At 36.4% G+C, this 21,508-nt stretch overlaps 1 protein-coding gene across 1 annotated transcript in view; it reads left to right on the top strand.

Annotated features, from left to right (window-relative positions):
• The window catches only part of LOC101610386 (contactin-6), a 366,424-nt gene that overhangs the window by 284,247 nt on the left and 60,669 nt on the right, over positions 1–21,508 (top strand). The window contains 1 exon segment of the mRNA XM_045134210.1: positions 13,162–13,289. Within this exon segment, the coding sequence (XP_044990145.1) occupies positions 13,162–13,289 (128 nt within the window).

Below are 21,508 nucleotides of genomic sequence, written 5' to 3'. Positions count from 1 at the left end.
ATATGTAAATACTGTAAAATCAATTTGTAAAGTTACAGGGATCCTTGAGGGCAGCAGATATGATACAATATCCAAGTGGTTTCTCTAGTCTCAGCTACTTTTGTAGGCATGGTTTCTTAAAGCAAAGGGTATAATAATTCAGTAGTAAAAGGAGATCCAGAATTAGAAATGACTAGCATGCAACACTTTCCAGGATACATTCCAGATCATTGTGGATACTTTGTTACCTCTGGATGTCAGAGTAAGAAGGAGAAAGGAAAAGAAATAACAACCAAGAGCTTTCTAGCTCACTCCTTCACTTTTCATACTTAAGTGTGGGAAACAAGGTCCTTGAGAATGAAGTTGCCAGCTTAAAGTCACCTGACTATAGTTGATTTGGGGCTATGTCAACATTTACAGCAGATAATTATTTACCTTTGTGTTCTCCATACCTTGCAGAAACCACACAGTAAGCTCTTCACCACGAATGTAAAGAACGCATGATTAATTTACCCTCCAGTTGTTCAGATTGTTCCCATTTGGCTCAGCACAATTCTCTCTCATTTTATTTTCCATTCCATCATCCTCTAGCAATTTTTAGAATATACATTTTTCTGTTTCTAATTTCTTTCAATCCTATGTTCACAAGCTTTTTGTTCTGTTTCATAATTTTTCATGTTATCTTTGGATTTTCTGGGTTTTTGGACATTTACCATGTGCATGTATGATGTAGATGTTAAATCACATTTCATTAACATTTTATGGAAGTCAGTCTGAGAGCAGACTCTTGGGCATTCCACTGGAATAAAGATACATAATGACACCAAATAATTATACTCTTCAACAACTGCTGTTTTTCACTGACTCCTCTCATGTGTCATGACTCAGTCATCCTGAATCTGTGTTTAGGTTCTGTGTCAGCCACCACAAAACTGGAACTTAGAGTTTGTGTGTAAGCATGAAGATAAATTAGGATCTATGCTGCAACTGAAATGTCTGCTGATTGGGCTCTGCTTTGGTGCTTAGGAAAGTTGAAGCAAAGACTTAATAATGGATCATTTAAGAACTTGTTGGATCTTTTCAAGCTCGTTATTTGGAGATAGAAAAAAGACAGAAAGGGAGAAAATGGTTCACAAGGGGGTCTGTTGTGACTGCAGGCAAACTCCAGATACAAGCCTCATTTTTGTATATCTTACTTTATGTAGCCAAGCCTTCAGACATGGCAAGCAAGTACCTTTGACCACTAAATCATCTCCAGTCCCCAACTTTGGATCTTTGGTATTTCACCCCTGTAATTGCATTTTCTATAAAGTATAAGCACAGAAACCAGGATATCTGAAAAATTAGATACTGGTAAAGGTAATGTCTTTTCCCCCCATGTACATTAAGATATGTTAGAGTCAATTTTTGACATCTATATAACACCTCTAAATAATGCTTTGCTGAGTGAACCTGTTCCATTAGGATAAGACTCCAAATCACTTTTGAATAATCAACTGATGGTAAGTATATACTTAGCTTGTTGTGCCAAGCCCCCTGACCAGGAGCCAAGACCCCCAGCCCCACAGGAGTCACCCACAGAACTGCCACAGAAGCCAAGACACACGAATGTAAAAGCAGAAGATTTCTTTATTGCAAGCCTAGGCCTGGGCTCCATCCACACAGTACTGCATAGTGGTAGGTAGTAAGGGAGAGAGCCCAGTCCCTCAGCGGGAAGGGGTTCATAAAGAAAAAAAGATTAAGGAGGTTACATCACATTGCGACTTTTAAAATGATTGGTTCTAAGAGGGTGCGTGCAGGAATTACAGAGAGGGTGCATGTGGGAACCCCAGCCTACTTAGCTTGGGTCAGTAACTTGTTTGCAGAAGGTATCTTTTGCAAGAGGCTGGAGCTTCTGTGGCTAGGTAACTCTGGAATGTTCTTGGGTGGAGGTTTCCAAGGAATCGAGGAAAGGGGGGGGGGTTATAGCTAAGCAAGCACATATACAGAAGCAAAAATAGCACATTAGTCAGCTAGTTCCTCATCTGAGTCAAAATGGCTATTTGATTTTAAATGGCAGCACCACTGTCTAGCCATTAAGTGAGGTGACAGAAGCCAGATGCAGCACATTACTTCTCCTTGGTCTTTCAAGCTATTTAATATTTCCAAATTATACATTTCTCTTATCTCTAAGAGTAATATATATGTATGTATGTATGCATGTATGTATGTATGTATGTAACAAGTAAATATAGCTGGAGTTAATGGCTCAGCACTGGAAGGCTTGAAGCAGGAGAACCAAGAGTTCAAGGCCTGCCTGGGCTATAATAAAGTGAGTTGAAGACCAACCTAGGCAACTTAGTGAAATAGTAAGACGGATTGGGATATAGCTCATTGGTAGAGTACTTGCCTACTGTGCTCAAAGTTCTAAGTTTAATCTCTAGTACAAGCTAAAGGCACCAAGGCTATTTGTTTTTCTTATAGGCACCTTAGAAAATGCTGCTTACCTTAAGTTGGACTTTTTGGAGAAGTTAAAGTGACTACACCTTCCCCTTAAGACCTCCCCTTTCTTCCAACCCTCATAGCCCCTTTCTAGTTTCCTGGCTTCTACTATTAACTGTTATTCAAACTCATATAGAAATCGACACACTTGAAACTAGGATCCACACATGAGATAGCACATGTGCTGCTTCGCGTTCTAAGACTGGGTTATCTCACGTAATGTAATCTTCTCGAGATCCATCCATTTTCCTGCAAAGTTCATAATTTCATTTTTATTTATAGATAAATAAAACCATATTGCATAAATATACTACCTCTTCCTTATCCATTCATCAGGTGAAGTACATCTATGCTGGTTCCATGTCACAGCTATTGTGAATAGAGCAGCAATAAACATGGATGAGAAAGTATCTCTGCAGTGATGAGTCCTGAGTGTAAATGCCCCAAGAGGTCATGTAGCTGGGTAACATGGCAAATCTATTTTTAGCTGCATCAGAAATCTCCACACCAATTTCAGCAATGGCAGTACCAATTTACATTCCCCAAAACAATGGAGAAACATCCCTCTTTTGCCATTTGCTCATTAGCATTTATTGTCATTTGTTTTATTTTTCATAGTCATTCTCACAGGAATGAGATGGGATCTCAAAGTAGTTTTAATTTGCCTTTCCTTGAAAACTAAGCATGTTGAACATGGTTTTAGATGCTTGTTGGCTATTTGCATTTCTTCTTTTGAGAGCTCTCTACTCAAGTCTAAAAACTGTTTTTTGACTGGGTGGTTTTATTTCATATTATTTAGTTATTTAGGTATATCTGACAGATATATGAGCAAAGGTTTTCTCACATTTGGTATGGTGCCTCTTTGCTCTGTTCACAGTGTCCTTTGCTGTACCAAAGCCTTTTAATTTTATGAGGTCTCAATGGTTGATTAGTTGTCTTACTCCTGAATGACTGGGGTTATATTCAGAAATTCCATGTTTATGCCAATATATTGAAGTGTTTCACCTACTTTTTCCTCTAGCACTTTCAAAGCTTCAGGTTTTTGATACATTTGGGCAGGGAGAGAGATAAAGACCAATTTTCATCTTTCTAAATATAGATATCCTGTTTTCCCAGCATCATTTGTTAAAGAGGCTGCATCTTCTTCAGTGAATATTTTTGGTATTTTGTCAAAAATCTGATAGCATTAGCTGCCTGGGTTTACATCCAGCATTGATCTACATGTATGTGCATGTGTGCATGCCAGTACCATGCTGCTTTCTTAGTATGGCTCTGTAATATATCTTAAAATTATGAAGATAGCGATATAAGTAGCCTTATTGTTGTCATTCAGAACTGCTTTGACTATTTGAGGGTTTATTTTAGATTTTTTTTTCTACTGTGGTGAAAAATGCCATCAGAATTTTGATGGGGATTTTGTTAAATTTATAGATTGTTTATGGTAAGACAGATATTTTCACAATATTCTTTCTGCCAGTTGATGAACATGAGATGTGATACATTTTCCTAATGTGTTCTGCAATTTCTCTCTTCACTGTTAAAACATTTTTATTAGTTATGTACACAGGATATGCAGTCATGTTGATACCATCATCAGCCTCCTCCCTGTTCTTCCCCCCTCCGCAGGGACCCTCCTTTTTGGGCAATATGGGTAGTACATTGTGGGGTTAGCCACCAGTTATGGATAAGAGGCAATGTCTCTGTGCAAAATGGCCTAAAATGTGGCTGTAACAATCTTTCTACCCCTTCTTCTTCAAATTTTTCTGAGCCATGTTGGGTTCGTTTTAGGTCTACTTCAGTTATAAGGTCTTGGGAGCCCCTGGGTCTCAGGATGTTTGGTTTGGTAAGAGTGGAGTGTTCTCTATGCCTATCTCCTTCATCCTTATAACATTTTTTATTGTTAAAATCCTTCACTTCCTTGGTTACCTTTTCCCAAAGTATTTTTTGAAGCAATTGTAAATATGTTTCCTTAATTTTATCCTCAGTATGTTTGTTATCGGTATATAAGAAGAATAATTTGATTGCTGTGTTAATTTTTAATCCTATTATTTTGCTAAAAATATGTTTCAGATTTAACAGTTTCCTGGTGGTCTTTAGGGACCCTTACATATGAAATGATATCTGCAAATAATGATCATTTTACTTCATCCTTTCCAATTTACATTCCTTTCATTTGTATATTTTTTCTGATTTCTATAGCTAAGACTTTCAGTACTAGATTAAATAAAAATAGACCCACTTTACTTATTCCTGATTTTAATTGAAAAGGCTTGAATTCTTCACCATATATTATTATGTTCATACTGCCCAAAATATATTGTTTGTAAGGTTTGCTATAAATAGTACTTATTATGTTGAGACATTTTCTTTCTATTCTGTTTCTGCATGAATTTTATCATGAAGACTTATTGGATTTTGTCAGATCCCCCTTTGGCATCTACTGAGATAATCATGTGAATTTTTTCCTTCAGTCCATTTATATGCTGTATTGCCTATATAGGTTTGCTTTTGTTTTTTGAGGTCGGGTCTCATTCTAGCTCAGGCTGACTTGGAATTCACCATGTATTCTTAGGATGGCCTTGAACTCACAGTAATTTTCCTAATTCTGCCTCCCCAGTGCTGGGATTAAAGGTGTGTGCCACCAAGATATTGAACCAGGGCTGGTGAGCTGGCTTAGGGGTTAAAGGTGCTAACTTGCAAAGCCTGTTGCCTGAGTTCAATTCCCCAGTACCCATATTAAGCCAGATGGACAAAGTGGTATATGTGTCTGGAGATTGTTTGCATCAGCAAGAGGGACTGATATACCCATTCTCTATTTATCTCTCCAATAAATAAGTGAATAAAAATCTTAAATATATATATATATATTGAACCATCCCTGCATCTTTGGGATAAAACTCACCTGATTAGTGTCAATGATCTTTGTCATGTATTCCTCCCCCACATTATAAAAGGTTTAGGGACCACTGTGGAAGAGGTAATGTAAAGAATATAACAGCCAAATAATGTAGACTAAAATTTACATTGCTGTCTTCTAGACACAAAATGGCCTTGAAATTCATGAATTTACAGTGGCTAGCCCTACCTATGCCAGACCTACATAATAGGTGGGAAACAAAGAAACAATGACATCAAAATAGGAGAGATTCTAATTGCAAAGAGGAAGGGGATCACTGGAGTGGGAGTTGGATGCAAATAAATGGGAGTCTCGGAAGAATATTAGGGTCATGGTATATTGTCTATGGAAAATTTCAATAAAAATGTTAAAAAATAAATTGAAAATGAAAAGTCCACACAGTTGTTTAGGAAGATTCAGGATGGCAAATCACTCATGATTAGAAGACTTCAGTAGTATTGTGCATAAGTTAATCGTTGAAGCTCCCAGGATTTCAGTTTATTGTTTTGGACAAATAATAAATTATATTTCATAAAGTAAAGAATACTGTAAAATATTTATTGATTAAATAAAAGACCATGTTGGAGAAAGTAGTGTACCTTATCCTTGTTCCTGGGGAAAGACTACTCAGATCATTTTTTTCACAGCAGTGGAAGATCCTATCTTCCTGCCCAATAAGGTCTCATTTCAAGCCACAGAGATTTGTAGCTGGTAACTTGGCATCTTGGATTTTATCCATATAGTTGTCTTTGGGCATATTGTATGAAAAAGATGAAAATAAATTTTAAGAAACTGTCTGGAACTGTCTAGAAATGAAAAGTAAAGGAAATTAACTGGCTGGACGTCCCTTTGCTGTTGGTGTCACATTACCTGCAACTGTGTCAACCAAGAAAACTAAGAGGAAACCCTAGGGGTTCATAAGGTGCTTCTAAAAGAGTAGGGGGCCAAACTGAGCTTAGGATGGGTTGAGATAAGCAGAGTGGAGTTCCCAAACTCTGCTACCTGTGAAGAGAGGATATTCTAGAATTTCACATAGCAAGTTCTACAACAATAAGATGTAGGTGAAGGTCTGAGTGTGAATGTGTTGTGGGGGATGTGTGGCATTTTGTGTTAGTGTGTTAGTGTGTGTGTGTGTGTGTGTGTGTGTGTGTGTGTGTGTGTAAACTGGATTCTTTGTCATATTAGAAAAACATAAGACTTGAAGAAAAGGTTTATGCATAAATATTCCTGAGTATCCTAGCATATCTAATTTAGGATCTCATAAATATCACATACACTGATAAAGTATATGGTACTTAGCAGAAAATGACTTCAATTTATTATTACATTCAGGAGACTTATTTCTCATGGCTCCTTCAGTCACTTCCATGGAGACAGCAGCTCAGTCTAACTGCTTCTCCATTACTTGATTTTTTTATGCATTAATAGCATGTAAAAGATCATAAATAGGGTCATATTAATTCATTAAGCAATTATTTAACTTTGGTCTGGCCAGAGGTGCTATCTATCACTCTTATTTTTTACACAAAGATTTGAAAAAAAAGTAGCCTTTATTTTAATTTAAACTGGCAGGTTTCAGCATTCAATTATTTGTAGGTATCATTTGGCCTTTTTACCTTATTATATTGTGAATTTTTTAAAAGATAGCATATTAATTGACAAAGTGATTAGCATAGCTATTACACCTTAACTACAATGATCAGGTGCAAAAATCATTAAGATGTATTATCAATATTTGATCTAAAATGTATCCCAATGGGACATTTTCCTTAGAGTCTAAGCTGGGAGCAGTAAAAATTTATACACAATTCTAATTCTGATCTAACTCATTTTATTCCAATATATTTTACATTTTCCAGAAATCAGTAAATTACACAGTCAATTAAAATTTCATAGTCTTTGGTATTATCTTTAGGACAAAACCAGAAGCAATACTTCAGTTAATAATGTAATTATAAAAATAGAAGTATTGCTCTAGTTTCAGCAATAGAAAATTGTAATTGCCCTATGTCCCAATTTTTCTTGGTCTAGGAAATTTATCTATTGCTAATCTTCTGCATCCTCAAATATTGTGATAGGTTAACACACACCCCCCCCACACACACACACACAATCAGTCTTTCTCATTTTCTCTTCACAGTTTGGAATCTACAAAGGCAGATTTTAATGCATGTGAGTGAATTGAAATTTAATATAAGGTAAAATATAGTTATAAAATAGAGGTAAATGAGGATTGTATTTAGGATGACTCAGTAACACGTGTAGTGTAGGTAATGAAATGTAATCCATTGCACCATACTTCTGAGGTGGTTCCCTTAAGACATGTTATGATGCACATGTTCCAGGAAATGGAAATGTGCTTACCAATTTCATGTGACTCTTGCTTTCCTGGTAGTTATTCACTATTGTATATGAGATAGAATAAAAAGGATATAAAATCAGAGCAATGGACATGACATCTGCTTCTTTAATTTTCCCTCTATGCTACCTTCCTGACACTGATAACACTGAAATGATATGTGTCCACTCCTTCTATAAAACCAAACTTCAATTTATCTATTAACTTTGAACTATGTCCCTGTGTTGTTGGCTCTGTCAGACTATAACCTGCCTACTGTCACTGACTGCCAGGCACAGCTTGTTCTGAGTCCTTGAATATCTACTTGCATGCAAGGCAAAGAACCATATGTTCCATGACAAATGCTAGCTATTCACACTTCTATCAGTTGGGTGGCCATACTACAACTATTGAAAGTCACATTTTTACAGACCATTTTAAGTGGCAATGCAACAACATGAAATTTAGTCAACTAAAGAAAATAACAAGCTTTGGAAAATTGAAGGGTTTGTTTCTGCTTGATTATGTAAATAGATAAAACATTCTGATTAAATAGATACTTGAGAAGAATGACAGAAGAGTTGTTACTGAAATAAACCAACACCATACTTCAAGTGTCACATCTTGGTGATACCAAAACCAAAAACATTCTTGGAACTAAAAAATGTAGATGAGTTAAAGCTACAGAGTGCATTATGGTCTCCACACACTTGAAGGGTTTTAAGGGAATTGATGCTAGCAGCAACCAACATGAGTATCAGAAGTAGTAGCTTGAATCAAGGCAGAGAATTAAAGCACAAATATAAATAAGAGCAATGAATAAGAAGTGACTTAGTTTAGTTTATATAACAATTGCATTCTCATTTTCAAAAGAAAAATTAGAAACCCATGGATCAGAAATATTAAGATACTAAGCATACAGGTCAGTAGTTACATGAAGTCAAAAGGGCTATAGGCAATGAATTTTAATGATGAAGTCATTTGGTATCCCTTGCCTCCATTCAAATTGCACATTGGAGGTATTCTGTCCTTAAGTTCATCCATGTTATTGTATGCTTATGACAATATCTTGTGTGATATATGGTAAAATAGTATTCTATTTTATGTATGTGGCACATTTTCTTTTTTGTACATTTTAATGTATTCGTTTTTTTGAGACAAGGTCTTACTTAGGTCAAGCTAGCCTCAAGCTACTACATGGGCAAGGCTGGCCTTGGAATCCTAATACTCTCTACCTAAACTTCCAGAGTTCTGAAGATAGAGGAGTTCCACGTTGTCTTAAGCTAAAACACAAGGCAAAAGTGACAAATGCTGCATAATATCAGTTATAAGTGTAATCTTGTAATGTTTATCTCAGAGAATTTCAGAGTGGAGCAGTGGTTAACAAAAACTAATAGGAATATTAATAAGGATAATTGGCTAAATAACATTCATTAGCCACAATATTTTTTGACAACTGAATAAATTCTGGTGTCTTGTGGCATACCAAGGTGAGCATAATTCACAATAATATATATCTAAAAATATAATTAAAATATGATAAGTTCAAGTTCATCTCTTCTTATGAAGTTGAGCCTATCATAAAAGAATGATCAAAGTTTAAGTTGATAGGTATGTTCATTACCATGAATGGCTACAGATCATAGTACACATGAATCAACTTCTCACATTACACCTCACAAATCTGTACACATATTTTTAATAAAGCCTGGGAAATATCTTCCAAATACCTTCATTCATACTGAGTGATGAAAAGATTTTTCCTCCTTTCCCTGTTGTTATACCACATGGAGTTAGTGCTTATATTCTTAGAGGAGATGAGAAACAATTCATCAGCCTTAACCTACTCTTACTAACATCTGACTAGGAGCTTGTGATTGTGTACACATTTTACATTATTAAGGTCACTCAATATTAATAATTCTGAGATAAAGATAATATTTATATCTCTTTCTTACACACAAGAATACTGGAATTAGACTATTAATTAATTGGCTCTAGTCAAATAAATATTAAGTATTGGGGCTAAGAGTCAGTTATAATCCAATTCACCTCTCAAACTTACATTCTTGTCCACTCTGTTAACACAAATATACAAAAGTAAAGATAATCATTAGATTGTCTTTGTAGTCATTATGATCTCTCCTATTAATAAGAATGTATCTAAGACTTTTTCTGTAGCAGGGAATAAAGTATTGAGTTTGTTATTAAGATCTCAAGAAAGCAAAGAACTTTGAAAAATGTGCCCATTTGCAAACATATTCTGTAATGTTTTAAGCAATCATTTGACTATAAAGAACAAATTAAGAGCCTCTGTTATTAAAGATATTTCTTTGCAGATAATTAATATGCACACACATATGTATAAGGTTAATGATGTTGTTAATCATTATGTCTTTGGTAAACTATGTTTCTGGATACCTGAAATGAATGAGCACTTAGCAAATTAAGTGTCTCCTGTTCTAAAGCAAAAGGTGTGGCTGGGATTTTGGCACTGCACTACCTAGTGAACAGCCTTGAGTTACTTATTCATTCTCTGTGTATATTCCAGCTTTGAAAATTGAAATGATAACAATGGTGAGGCCAGAATTTGTCTTAAAGAGCTGATGAGTCAAATGTATCATGTATCATGCTTTGGAATCCATTCCCAGTAATAGCTCATTACATCTTTAAGTTTTGACCAATAGGTTTTATTACCTTGGAAAATAGTACCTGTTTTATTTAATACTCTCTAGCTCTCCCACAATTATATGATCTAACATTCTGTGTCACAAACATATTTGACATTTTGTTAATAAGCTAAGAAGAGAAAAATAAATTTAACATTGCTCCACTCCAAATTGAATGCCTAAAATTCTATACAGGTTTTGGAAACCTCATCCTTGCTTGGTGCTCAAATACTTCCACACATTCTTTGCAATCTATTGCTTATAAGTAGGATAACCTCAAAGTGAAATCCAAATGTGACCACTATACCTACTTAAACTTGTGCCTTTTATTTTTTTTTCCTTTGCTAATTGTTCAGGTAAATTGTCTTTTTTATGACCAGAATGTTTTCCTGTATTTTTCCAGGTAACCAAGTTTATCTGCACTTGAGGTTGGGAATTGTTTTTAAATGCCAGTGAAGCCTAAATGCAATAAAAATGTTTTAATAGCTTCTACTGAGAGGTCATGACCAACCCTCAAGATAAAATATCTTCTCATATCATCCAAAAGAAGGATAGAAAAACAAACAAACAAACAAACAAACATATATTCCTTTACAAATGTTACCCCCAAATAAATTAAATGTTCCATTAATTCTTACAGTACATGCTTCCTTATCTGTAAATGCCAGTTGCTTGATATGGTTTGATTATAATTGGATATTTCTCTTTATTTTTTGGAGGAATAGATTTGTTTGGTGTTTTGTTAGATACCAGAAGTGTATTGTTTATCATGAAAAATGCTTTCTTGGAAAATATTCAATCTTTTTAGATTGCTGAAGAACTTCTAGTTTTCTTTAAATGTTAGTAGTAGAGAGTACATAGAAATGATCCTCACACACTTTTCTCATTAAATGTGATAAAAGAATGCTATGTACTAGAATATTTTTATTGCTGTGTTATTAATGATTTAATTCAATTTCTCTGGAATAATGGGATTTACTAAAGTAGAAGTTTGTGAAATTTACTGACATAATACATACCTACTATTTAAGAATATAATAATGATGTGTAAAATCTTTCTACATGTCATAGAGCATTTCAGAACTTTCTCTGCTTACTGAGAGATGCTTGTTCCCCTTAATAGTAATTAGTACAACATCAGAAGCTGGTTTCATATAAATTGTAGTTGGATAATGTTCTCTGTAGTTTCATTTGGATGCTTAATTACATTAGTTACATTTCATGTTATACACATGAGAAATGATGATCTGTCTGCAATGCAACAAAAGTATTTTTAATATTGTTAATAGATATGACATGCATGTAACTTATGATTTTTTTAAAAACTGTAGTCATTAAAATTAGTTTAATGGGCCGATGATATGGCTTAGCTGTTTAGGTACTTGCTGGCAAAGCTAAAGGAACCAGGTTCAATTCCCCAATACCCACGTGAAGCCAGATACACAAGGTGGCACTTGCATCTGGCACACGTGTGTAGCGGCTAGAGGTCTTGGCCATTCTATCTCTCTCTCTCTCTCCTTTCTCTCCTGTCTCTTTTTCTGCCTCTTTTTTCTATATCTCTTTCAAACAAATATATATTTATATATTTGGTTTTTTGAGGTAGGGTTTCACTCTAGGCCAGGATGAACTGGAATTCACTATGTAGTTTCAGGGTGGCCTCAAAATCTTGGCAATCCTCTTACCTCTGCCTCCCGAGTACTGGGATTAAAAGCATGTGCCACCATGCCCAGCTCAAATAAATAATTTTAATAAATTAGCTTATCAGTACTTCCCTTGGTAGAATCCTGACTACTCAGCAGTATTTTTCAAGGTGTATTTTTTAAATACTGCTAATGAAAATTGCATAAAATAAAATAATAAAAATAATTAAAATAAAATATTATTTAATAATATTAATATTAATATTATTTATAAATAAATAATAAATAAATAAATATTAATATTAATGTTAAATAATAATATTATTTAATAAAAATGGAAACCTAAAACTGGGCAAACAAAATCATCCATGTTTGTCTCTTTCAGTAAAATATTTGATTATCAGAGAAAAATAATCATAATTTTCCCTACTTGCAATCACAGAATGATGTGTGCTTAGACTATTTCTAACTATAAGAAACAAATTAATGAAAATCATTCTATGAAAGACAGACTTATTAGCTATTCTGCCATTATGTACTAAAACATAATTTCAAGATATTTAATTTAGTACCATCCATTAATCACACATGCTTCTATGTCTCTCTGTGACTTTTTGATTTGCTATGCTACGTAATAAGTCCCTTTAGACACAGAACTGTAAAAAGGTCCTGAAACTTTCCAGCAGAGATAAATATTGCCATTTCTCACAGTCTTTTGCTTGGCTACTAAAAGCACTCACACCTGATTTGTAGAACATTAGACTAAAATTTGAAATCTAGCTTCTAGGTATACAAGCCAAAGTCAGTGTTCAGCTTTGAGTTGATAATTCCAGCCACCTAGTAAATAGTTAAATGCCACATTAATCTATCAATAGAATTTTATAACATCATGCACTAATTTAATTTTGAATGTTCCCTTAAATAAACAGCAATAATTCAAGTTACTGTATTATAACTGCCAATACAGTATAAACATAAAAGCTCATGCCACTTATGCTGGTTAGATTCAGAAGTTGTCCCTAATTAAGAGGTAGGTAATATAAAATTGATTCATATTGTTGTATACATTCATTATTTATGAAATCTTTAAAAGAAAAAGAATAAGCACTTATGATCTATTGATATTGAATAGCCTTACATTATGTGTTTTCTTTTTAGAGTATTTCTCTTGGAGGATGGCAGTCTTAAGATCAGTAATGTGACCAGATCAGATGCTGGATCATATACTTGTATAGCTACAAATCAATTTGGCAGTGCAAAGAGCTCTGGCAACCTCATTGTGAAAGGTATTTTATTCAATTCATTTGGGCTGGATATACATTGGAATTACCTATGCATATGCTGGCCTAGGTTTTAGTATCAAGCTTGGATTATGGAGTATGTATAAAATATTTTAGACCAACATTCATATTCAGTATTGTAATGGTGGATATTCATATCAATATTCATCAAGTTTCCATATTTGTTAGTGTGACACACATGCTAGTAGTGTAATACTGCAGTAAATGTGAATACTTTGGCCACTGAAAATCAAATTGATGTGTAATCGGCCAGAGTTAACAACCTTTACCTTAAATATTTAAATTTACAGATGCCTTAGTGTGTAGGGTTATTGACCTTTGAAGAAAATCACTAGAGAAGCTTTGTCTGCATTGAATGCTATTTTGAAGCTATCATTGTATGAATTGTATAAATATTTTCAATGTTTATCAAGCTACCAAGTATAAAACAAGTTCACTTGTTTAAATATTGGTTGGTATATGACTAGTGAAACATAGTGTGCTAATACTAATTAATGAATAGGGTTTTCTTTCCAAAGAGAAAGCATTAAAATCATACAATCCATGAGTCATTAGTATAGTCCCTTTGCAATAAATAGATAAGCTCATTGGGATGGTAAAACTTCATATTCAATTTTTTTAAGACTTTTAAGCTAATACCAAGCCCAAATGTATCTTCATTTATCACCATGGGACATAATTAGAACCAGACATGTCTATTCTCCTTTTGGGCTATTTTATTATATTTACTCTCGGCTCATAAAACTCACATGTTTACTACAATCCATGCCACTTCTATCATTTCTTGCCTCCCAGATGATAGAAATGACTGTTTTGCTAAGCAGTTTGCCCAGCTAATTAAGTTCAAATGATTAAATTCTGAGATTCGTTATTTTTCAACATTTTTATTAAGAAATAAATATATTCAATAAAAGCATTTAGTTGCTAATTTCAAATATCATTTAAAGTGGAAAATAGAATTCACCTCCATTCCTTGGAGATATTTCTCTTAACTTGTCCCTAGCCTACTGCAGTCTGTTGAAAGTTGTCTGAATCACTTCAGAGAAATATGACTGATCAATCTTGTGTTAAAATCTATCCAATGTGGCATAATTTTGAAAAAAAAATTCACCTTCCTTATGACTTTATTGTCATCAATTTCTAAGACACATAGACTTAGTGATTCAAAACATGTATTTTGAGGCTGGAAAGATGGTTCACTGGTTGAAGGAACTTACTTAAAGAGCCTGATGTCCCTGGTGCAATAACCCAGTTCCCATGTAAGAAAGAAGTGCAAAGTGGCACATGTGTCTGATTATTTTTTGTAATGGCACCAGGCCAGGCCCCACTAATTTCTGTTTCTCCTTCTCTCTCTCCTAAATAAATAAAAAAAAAATATTTTAAAAGATATATGTTTTGGCTATATTGAATTACAAAGTATTTCTCCAACATTTTTTTTTATCATTAATTAGCTTTGTACTCAACAAATACAGTCAATTTGGTACCATCATTAGGCTCATCCATTATCTACCCCTCCCCTTGGCCCCTTCTTATTGAGGTATATGAGTCATGCATTCTGGAGTCAGCCCACAGTTATGGGTAGGATAAATGTCTGCATATCATGACCCAACATGTGGCTCTGACATTCTTTCTGCCCTCTCTTCCACAAATTTTCCATGTTGGGTTCATTTTTGGTCTGCTTCAGTGATGAGGTTTTGGGGACCTCTGGGTCACTGGATAGAGTCATGGCTGACTCTATTCTTCAGAGCTTCTAGAGAGTTTTGGACTTGTTCAATTAGGTTTGCATTTTCAACTACTTTTCTATGTATGATTTCCATCCCTCTGTAAAGCTCCCTTTTCATATCATTTTCTGATTTTCTTAATGCTTCTTGGAATTCATCCTTGCATTTCTTTATGTCTCCATTTAGTATTGTCAGCTGGTTTTTGAGGTCCTCTTTTTTTTTCACTGTCCCTCATATCTCTTAACTATCTTTGAACACCTTCCATTTTCTTATCTATTAAGTCTAGTCTAGTGATGGTAGCATCCACATAATTATCAGTCCTGTGTTGCTTTACTGCAAGTTCTACCGGTAGCTTGGTCAGGGTTGCATTGCTCATAGCTTCATTTTGGTGATCTGATCCTAGTGACTCTTCTATGTTTTAATTAGAGATGTTCATTGTAGGACTGGGTGATCTAACTGGATTTTCTTGCATTTTATTTCTCATGTTATTTATTTTGTGCTGTGGTCTGCCCATCGCAGTGTATGAGCACTTAGGTGGGTGGAGCAGCCTGGGCTCAAGCACAATGGGAATCTGAAGCAGCCTGAGGCTGTTGCCAAGTAGCCTGGGCTTTGGCTCTTGCTTGCCAAAGCTGCCTGAGTTCCTGCCTGGCCGGGTGCCAAAGTTGCCTGAGCTCTTACATGATAATGTGCCAAAGCTGCCTGGACTCACACTGGGAGAGACACTGAGGAACCAAGCACTGATTCAGCCCAAACTCTGGTGTGACAGGACACTGGGACCGAGAAGCTGTCTGTGCTCCCCGGCAACAGGACAATGGAGGTTGGCTGGTGTGGGAGACAGGGAAGGGATGGCACTTGAGCTAGCATAAGGGACAGACACAGTCTGAGCTCCGGTGTGGAGCTGGAAATTGGCCTGGGCTGGGTGTGAACTGCAGAGGCGGGTATAGTAAGTGGGAAAGTGGGTGGGGCACACTAAACTTCCACAAGTGGGATCAGAAGCAGGGGGAACCACTAGAATTGATCAAGCAAGGGAACCTAAGCTCCAATGGGCCATGAGGCATAGCCTGGCCAAGGCCACTCATGGGCAGGGGTAGCAGGGTGAATTTCCCTGTGCAGTGAGGCAAGTGGAAGTATGTTGGCCTGGGACAATTTTCCTACAGTAAGTGTGTGAGTTTCCTGAAGCTGGGAGTGGGAAGTGGGGCTGCTTGAGGGGGAGGGGTGGGCTACCGGCCCACCCTCCAGGGACTCAGCAATTCCCTGCTTTTTCCCCCCTGTGCCCACCCACTGGTAATCTATTGGAGATTGCTTCCCCTAAAAGACCCAGTGAACCTTAATTTCTTGCCTTTCTTTCCTGGGGATGTGCTGCGCAGTTAGATGGTCACAGTTAGGTGGTTGCCATCTTGGCTGGAAGTCAAGTCCAATTTTTGGTAATGTTTATATTCAGAAAAGCTTGACAACTTATAAGGAGAAACCTAGAAATTAATTCAACCATTTCAAATTGATAAGATGTAGGTAGTACACATTGATTTTTCTAATAATGGAGAATTAAATTATGGATTGGGGATTAAAAGTCATTGGAGTAAAAGTCTTCCACATATGGAAAAGTGCTAGGGCATTTAAATATGAAATAGCATTAATGGAAGGCATTAGAAGAAGAAAAGTTTTCTCTGCAAAGGAAGCTATGGAATCCTGGTGACTGATCCGAGTACATGGTCCAAAATACTGCTGTTGGATCAATAGTTTTGATGCTAAAGTAAAATGACGTGCTAAGGAAAACTAGATGACTGGGTGATAGAATTGAGTGATTCATTCATCCCGGAGGGTTTATGAAATCTGCACTAAATGGTGAGGAAAAATGAAATGATTGACATAAACCTAAATGTTGGTTGAGAAACATTGAAGGATGTGGACTGTTTATTCTTTTGTGATAAGATTTACATATTTGAGACATCTCATGTTTTCATGTGTTCTGCAGGATCAATTTATAGTTTTTATGATGGGAATAATGTATTTTCTGGAATTTTATAAGGCACACCAGAATCAACAAGTATTGAGGTGTTCAGGATCCAGGAACGTCCTTGAAAATAATTGAATATAAAAGACTGAGGAGGATAATTATTAAATTATTATATTTATTGAGGGAAGGGCAGAACCAAGGAAAGGCATCCACGTTGCTAGAGATCCCATGTAGAGAACCTGGGAAAACTATGAAAAGAAAAGAGAGAAAAATAAAGTTTAAAAAGCTCCTACCCTGGGGGTATTTGGGGGGCAATAAAGAGCCCATGTGGAGAGTAAGAGCTAGAGGGCGCTCCCTCATCTCTGCCCATCTGGGCCTACGAAGGAAAATTCTCCAATAGCCGAAAGTTCCCAAGCATCAGAGGGTGTGCCTTCCTCTCGCAAATGTATTTACAACCTTATGATTTTAGCCCTGGCCTTCTGGCTCTGGTGAATAGAGGGAGCACTGATTGGGCTAGGGGCTGTCTCAGGAAAAGGTTAGCTAAATTCTGGGGTCTCAGCTTGACCAAGCACAGTGTAAATACCTCCCTCACAAGATGGCCCTCAGGTGGCTTGTGGATACACAGGTCCAGAGAGCTATATAGGAGATCAGAATCCAGACTATCCTTTGATCTGTAGCAGGAGTAGATTTTCCTGTACAATTTTGCTTTCAAGGGCCCAGACACCCTAACTGTCTATTCCCTCTCAAACATACCCCGAGTAAGATTGTATTTAACAATACTTTTCTCACAGACAAAAACATAGACTTCCTTTTTTTTTTTAATCCACATCTAGTGTTCCTTGCTTCATTTTAACTCTTGTATTAATCATATCCACCCTACCCTTTTCATTCACCTTCCTGAGTTCTAGCTTCCTTCTGCACTTCTATTTCATTGCAGATTATCTAGCTTAATTATTTACTTTATTTATGGTTGTCTTTGTCCCTTTCAGAATAAAAACATGAAGAGAAAAAAAAAAAAGCCTTCTAATCAGGAATGAGCCATGAGTCTTAGAATGCCATCAGGAGTTTCATAGGAGCCAATTGCATGTTGATGGAGAGAAAAGAATACCATTATCATTACAAGCTGTAGTTCATGGAGGTCCTTTCCATTTAGACCCCTATGCTCTGAAATGTGACAGTTTTGAAATTTTCATGAGCTAAGTTTCTTTTTTTATTTTTATTTATTTATTTTTATTTTTTTAATATTATTTATTTATTTATTTGAGAGCGACAGACGCAGAGAGAAAGACAGATAGAGGGGGAGAGAGAGAATGGGCGCGCCAGGGCTTCCAGCCTCTGCAAACGAACTCCAGACGCGTGCGCCCCCTTGTGCATCTGGCTAACGTGGGACCTGGGGAACCGAGCCTCGAACCGGGGTCCTTAGGCTTCACAGGCGAGCGCTTAACCACTAGGCCATCTCTCCAGCCCTAAGTTTCTTAAAACACTTTGAAACGGGCAGCAATTAAGTACTTTCACAGTTGCAATTTGTGGTTATTTTTCATTTAAAATTCATTTTATTTTGCTTTCTTTAATTTTTTTTATTATTACCTTTTTATAAAATGGTTGGACCCTTTGGACCTCCACTCCCCTACCTTAATTCTTTTCAGTGTCTTCTTTGAGGGGGAGGGGGTGATTGTTAATCATTGCAGGGACCAAGAGGCCTTAGTCATTCTCTGCAAAGGTGTGGGAAACACAGTGTCTCTGATTATTCCCACCTATCCCAAGACTCTTACAATCTTTCCATCTCCTCTTCTGCAATGTTTCCTGAGCCTAAGTTGGCAAAATAGGGTTCTGATTTAGTGTTGCTGTCTCTGTAGACTGTGTCAGTCTTTTGATGTGGTTTGAGTTATAATGGAGACTGTCATAGTTTCCACAAAACTGGTTTTCAGGCTATCCGTGAAGGCGGTGCTCATGTCACCTCTTCCTCTGCAATGACTTCTGGGCCCAGGCAGATGAGCTGGAGGTGAACTATATTCTGGTGGACAGTCAGGTCTCTCTTTGTGATGTATTGATGTATCCTTGTTCTTCCCAGTATTCATCTCCATCTATAAGATAGAACAGATTATCCAACCAAAAGTAAGAACACTTTGAATAAAAGGCAACTAGCCCAGTTATTAAAGGGATAGATTGATGTGTGTATCCATACTTCTTAGTTGGAGAGCAGTGGAGATTCTCTCTGGAGCCTATTAATTTCCTGACTTGGTTTCCAGAGCCAGATATCAGTTCTCCTCCTCAGAGCAAATTTAATATCCAATCTTTGAGCAGTTGTTTATCACATCAAGTATGTGCTACTATTGCACAAGTATATGCTTCTAATTCAGCTGGTTGATTTTGTAACTGGCAGTATCTGTAGTTTTCAATCCATTGGCAAACATTGTTCTCCAGTCTCTCTCATGTCACTTTCCATCACTGTGATGGCTAGCTGTAAAGGAACTGGATTCCCTCTCAGTTCCAGAATGATCACTTGGTGGTCTGTGGCTTCAGACTGTGGTGTCTTCAGCAATAAAGATTTATCTTTTAGCTATTGCAGATAAATAAGTGTTTTGACCATGGCCTGTATTATTTTGGGGACCTAGTGTCTCTCTGTTGAACAACTCTCTGAGGGTGGAGGGAAGACCCAGTTCTGACCCTAGGAATTACCATCCAGAGCCATAGTGTTATACTTTATTCACCTTCTATGGAGCTCTTCTATTTGGGTACCCCTTCCCCTTATTGTAGGTAATTGCCTGTAGAATGGTATTCAGGAAGGTTTCTATGGAAATGATTCCTGTCTCCATTAGATTTGTGAATTCCCGTTTCCTCTACCCTTGAGGCCTTTCAATCTCCCCTTCCTTCCTTCCTTCCTTCCTTCCTTCCTTCCTTCCTTCCTTCCTTCCTTCCTTCCTTCCTTCCTTCCTTCCTTCCTTTCTTCCTCCCTCCCTCCCTCCCTCCCTCCTCCCTCCCTCCCTCCCTCCCTCCCTCCCTCTCTCTCTCTCTTTCTTTCTTTCTTTTGTTTTTTCTTTCTCCTTATTTTTGCTGATAATCAACTTGTTGTTAAGTAGCCCTTCCTTGCTTTCCTCCCTATTTATCCTTTTGTTCTATCTTCATTCTAGTACCATTTCAATGTTGTTATTTATTACAGCTCCCAATATAGTGATGCTGGTCCAGCTCAATAAATGTCTTTCTGAGTCTGACTAGTGTGATTTTTTTCCAAATCCTTACATTTTCTTGCAAATTTATTTCCTTATTCCTTGTCACCAAGTAGAATCCCATTGTCTATGCATACCACATCTGCATTAACCATTCATTTGTTTATGGGCATTTGGGCTATTGTGAATAGAGCATTAATAAATATGGCTGATCAAGTGCTTCTGTAGTGTTTGGTAGAGTCTTCAGGGTATATGCCCAAGAGACGTATAGCTGGATCTAATGACAGTATTATTTTCAACTTTTGGGAAGCCTCCATACTGATTTCCACAGTAGCTGGACAATTTTGCACTCCTACTGGCAGTGTATGAGGGCTCCTCTTTCCAAACATCCCCACCAGTATGTACTGTCATTTATTTTTTGCATAGCTGCCATTCTGACTTGAGTAAGATTGAATCTCATTCAATTTAATTTGTATTTCCCTGATAAGTATAGATATTGAATATCTCTTTAGGTATTTCATAGCCATCTGTATTTTTCCTTTGAGACCTCTCTGTTCAATTCCCTGCCCCATTTTCTGAGTGTGGTGCTTCATTTTCTTTTTTAATTGTTTAGTTTTCTGTGTTCTTTGTAGATTTTAGATATCAAACCTTTGTTGGAAGTCTAGCCAGTAAAGATTTTCTTCTATTCAGTATGCTATCGACTGTGTTTATGGTTTGCTTATCTGTACAATAACTTTTTATTTTTATGAGGTCCCAGTTGTTGAGTGTTTGCCTAATTTCCTAGGCTACTAGAGTTGTATTCAGAAAGTCTTTCCTATGCCTAGATCTTAGAATGTTCTCTACTTTTTCTTCTAGTTGATTTAGAGTTTCAGATCTCATATTGAGGTCATTGGTTGATTTAGAATTTATTTTAATACAGGGTAAGAGAAAAGGTCCCAAATTCAATCTTCTATGCATGGCTATCTAGTTTCTCTACCACTACTTGTTGAAGATGCTATCTTTGCTCCATTATGCATTCCTGTCCCCTTTGTCAAAGATCATGTAGGTGTAATTATTTGAATTTGTACCTGGATCTTCAATTATATTACAGTGATTTATGTGATCACTTTTATGCCAGTATCTTGCTCTCTTTATTACTATGGCCTTATAGAAATAAAATATGATGATACCACCAGAGATATTCCTTTTGCTGATCACATTCTTGGCTACCTGAGGCTTTTTGTGCTTCCATATGAATTTTTACACTTTTTTCTTTTCTAAGTCTGTGAATAATGTTGCTGGGATTTTGATTGGAACCACATTGAATCTGTATACTGCTTTTGGTAGGATGGCTATTTTAACAATATTGATTCTTCCCATACA

Source organism: Jaculus jaculus, chromosome 14 (genome assembly GCF_020740685.1).
Source record: "Jaculus jaculus isolate mJacJac1 chromosome 14, mJacJac1.mat.Y.cur, whole genome shotgun sequence".
Taxonomy (NCBI): domain Eukaryota; kingdom Metazoa; phylum Chordata; class Mammalia; order Rodentia; family Dipodidae; genus Jaculus; species Jaculus jaculus.
This window is presented reverse-complemented; position numbering and strand designations above follow the sequence as displayed.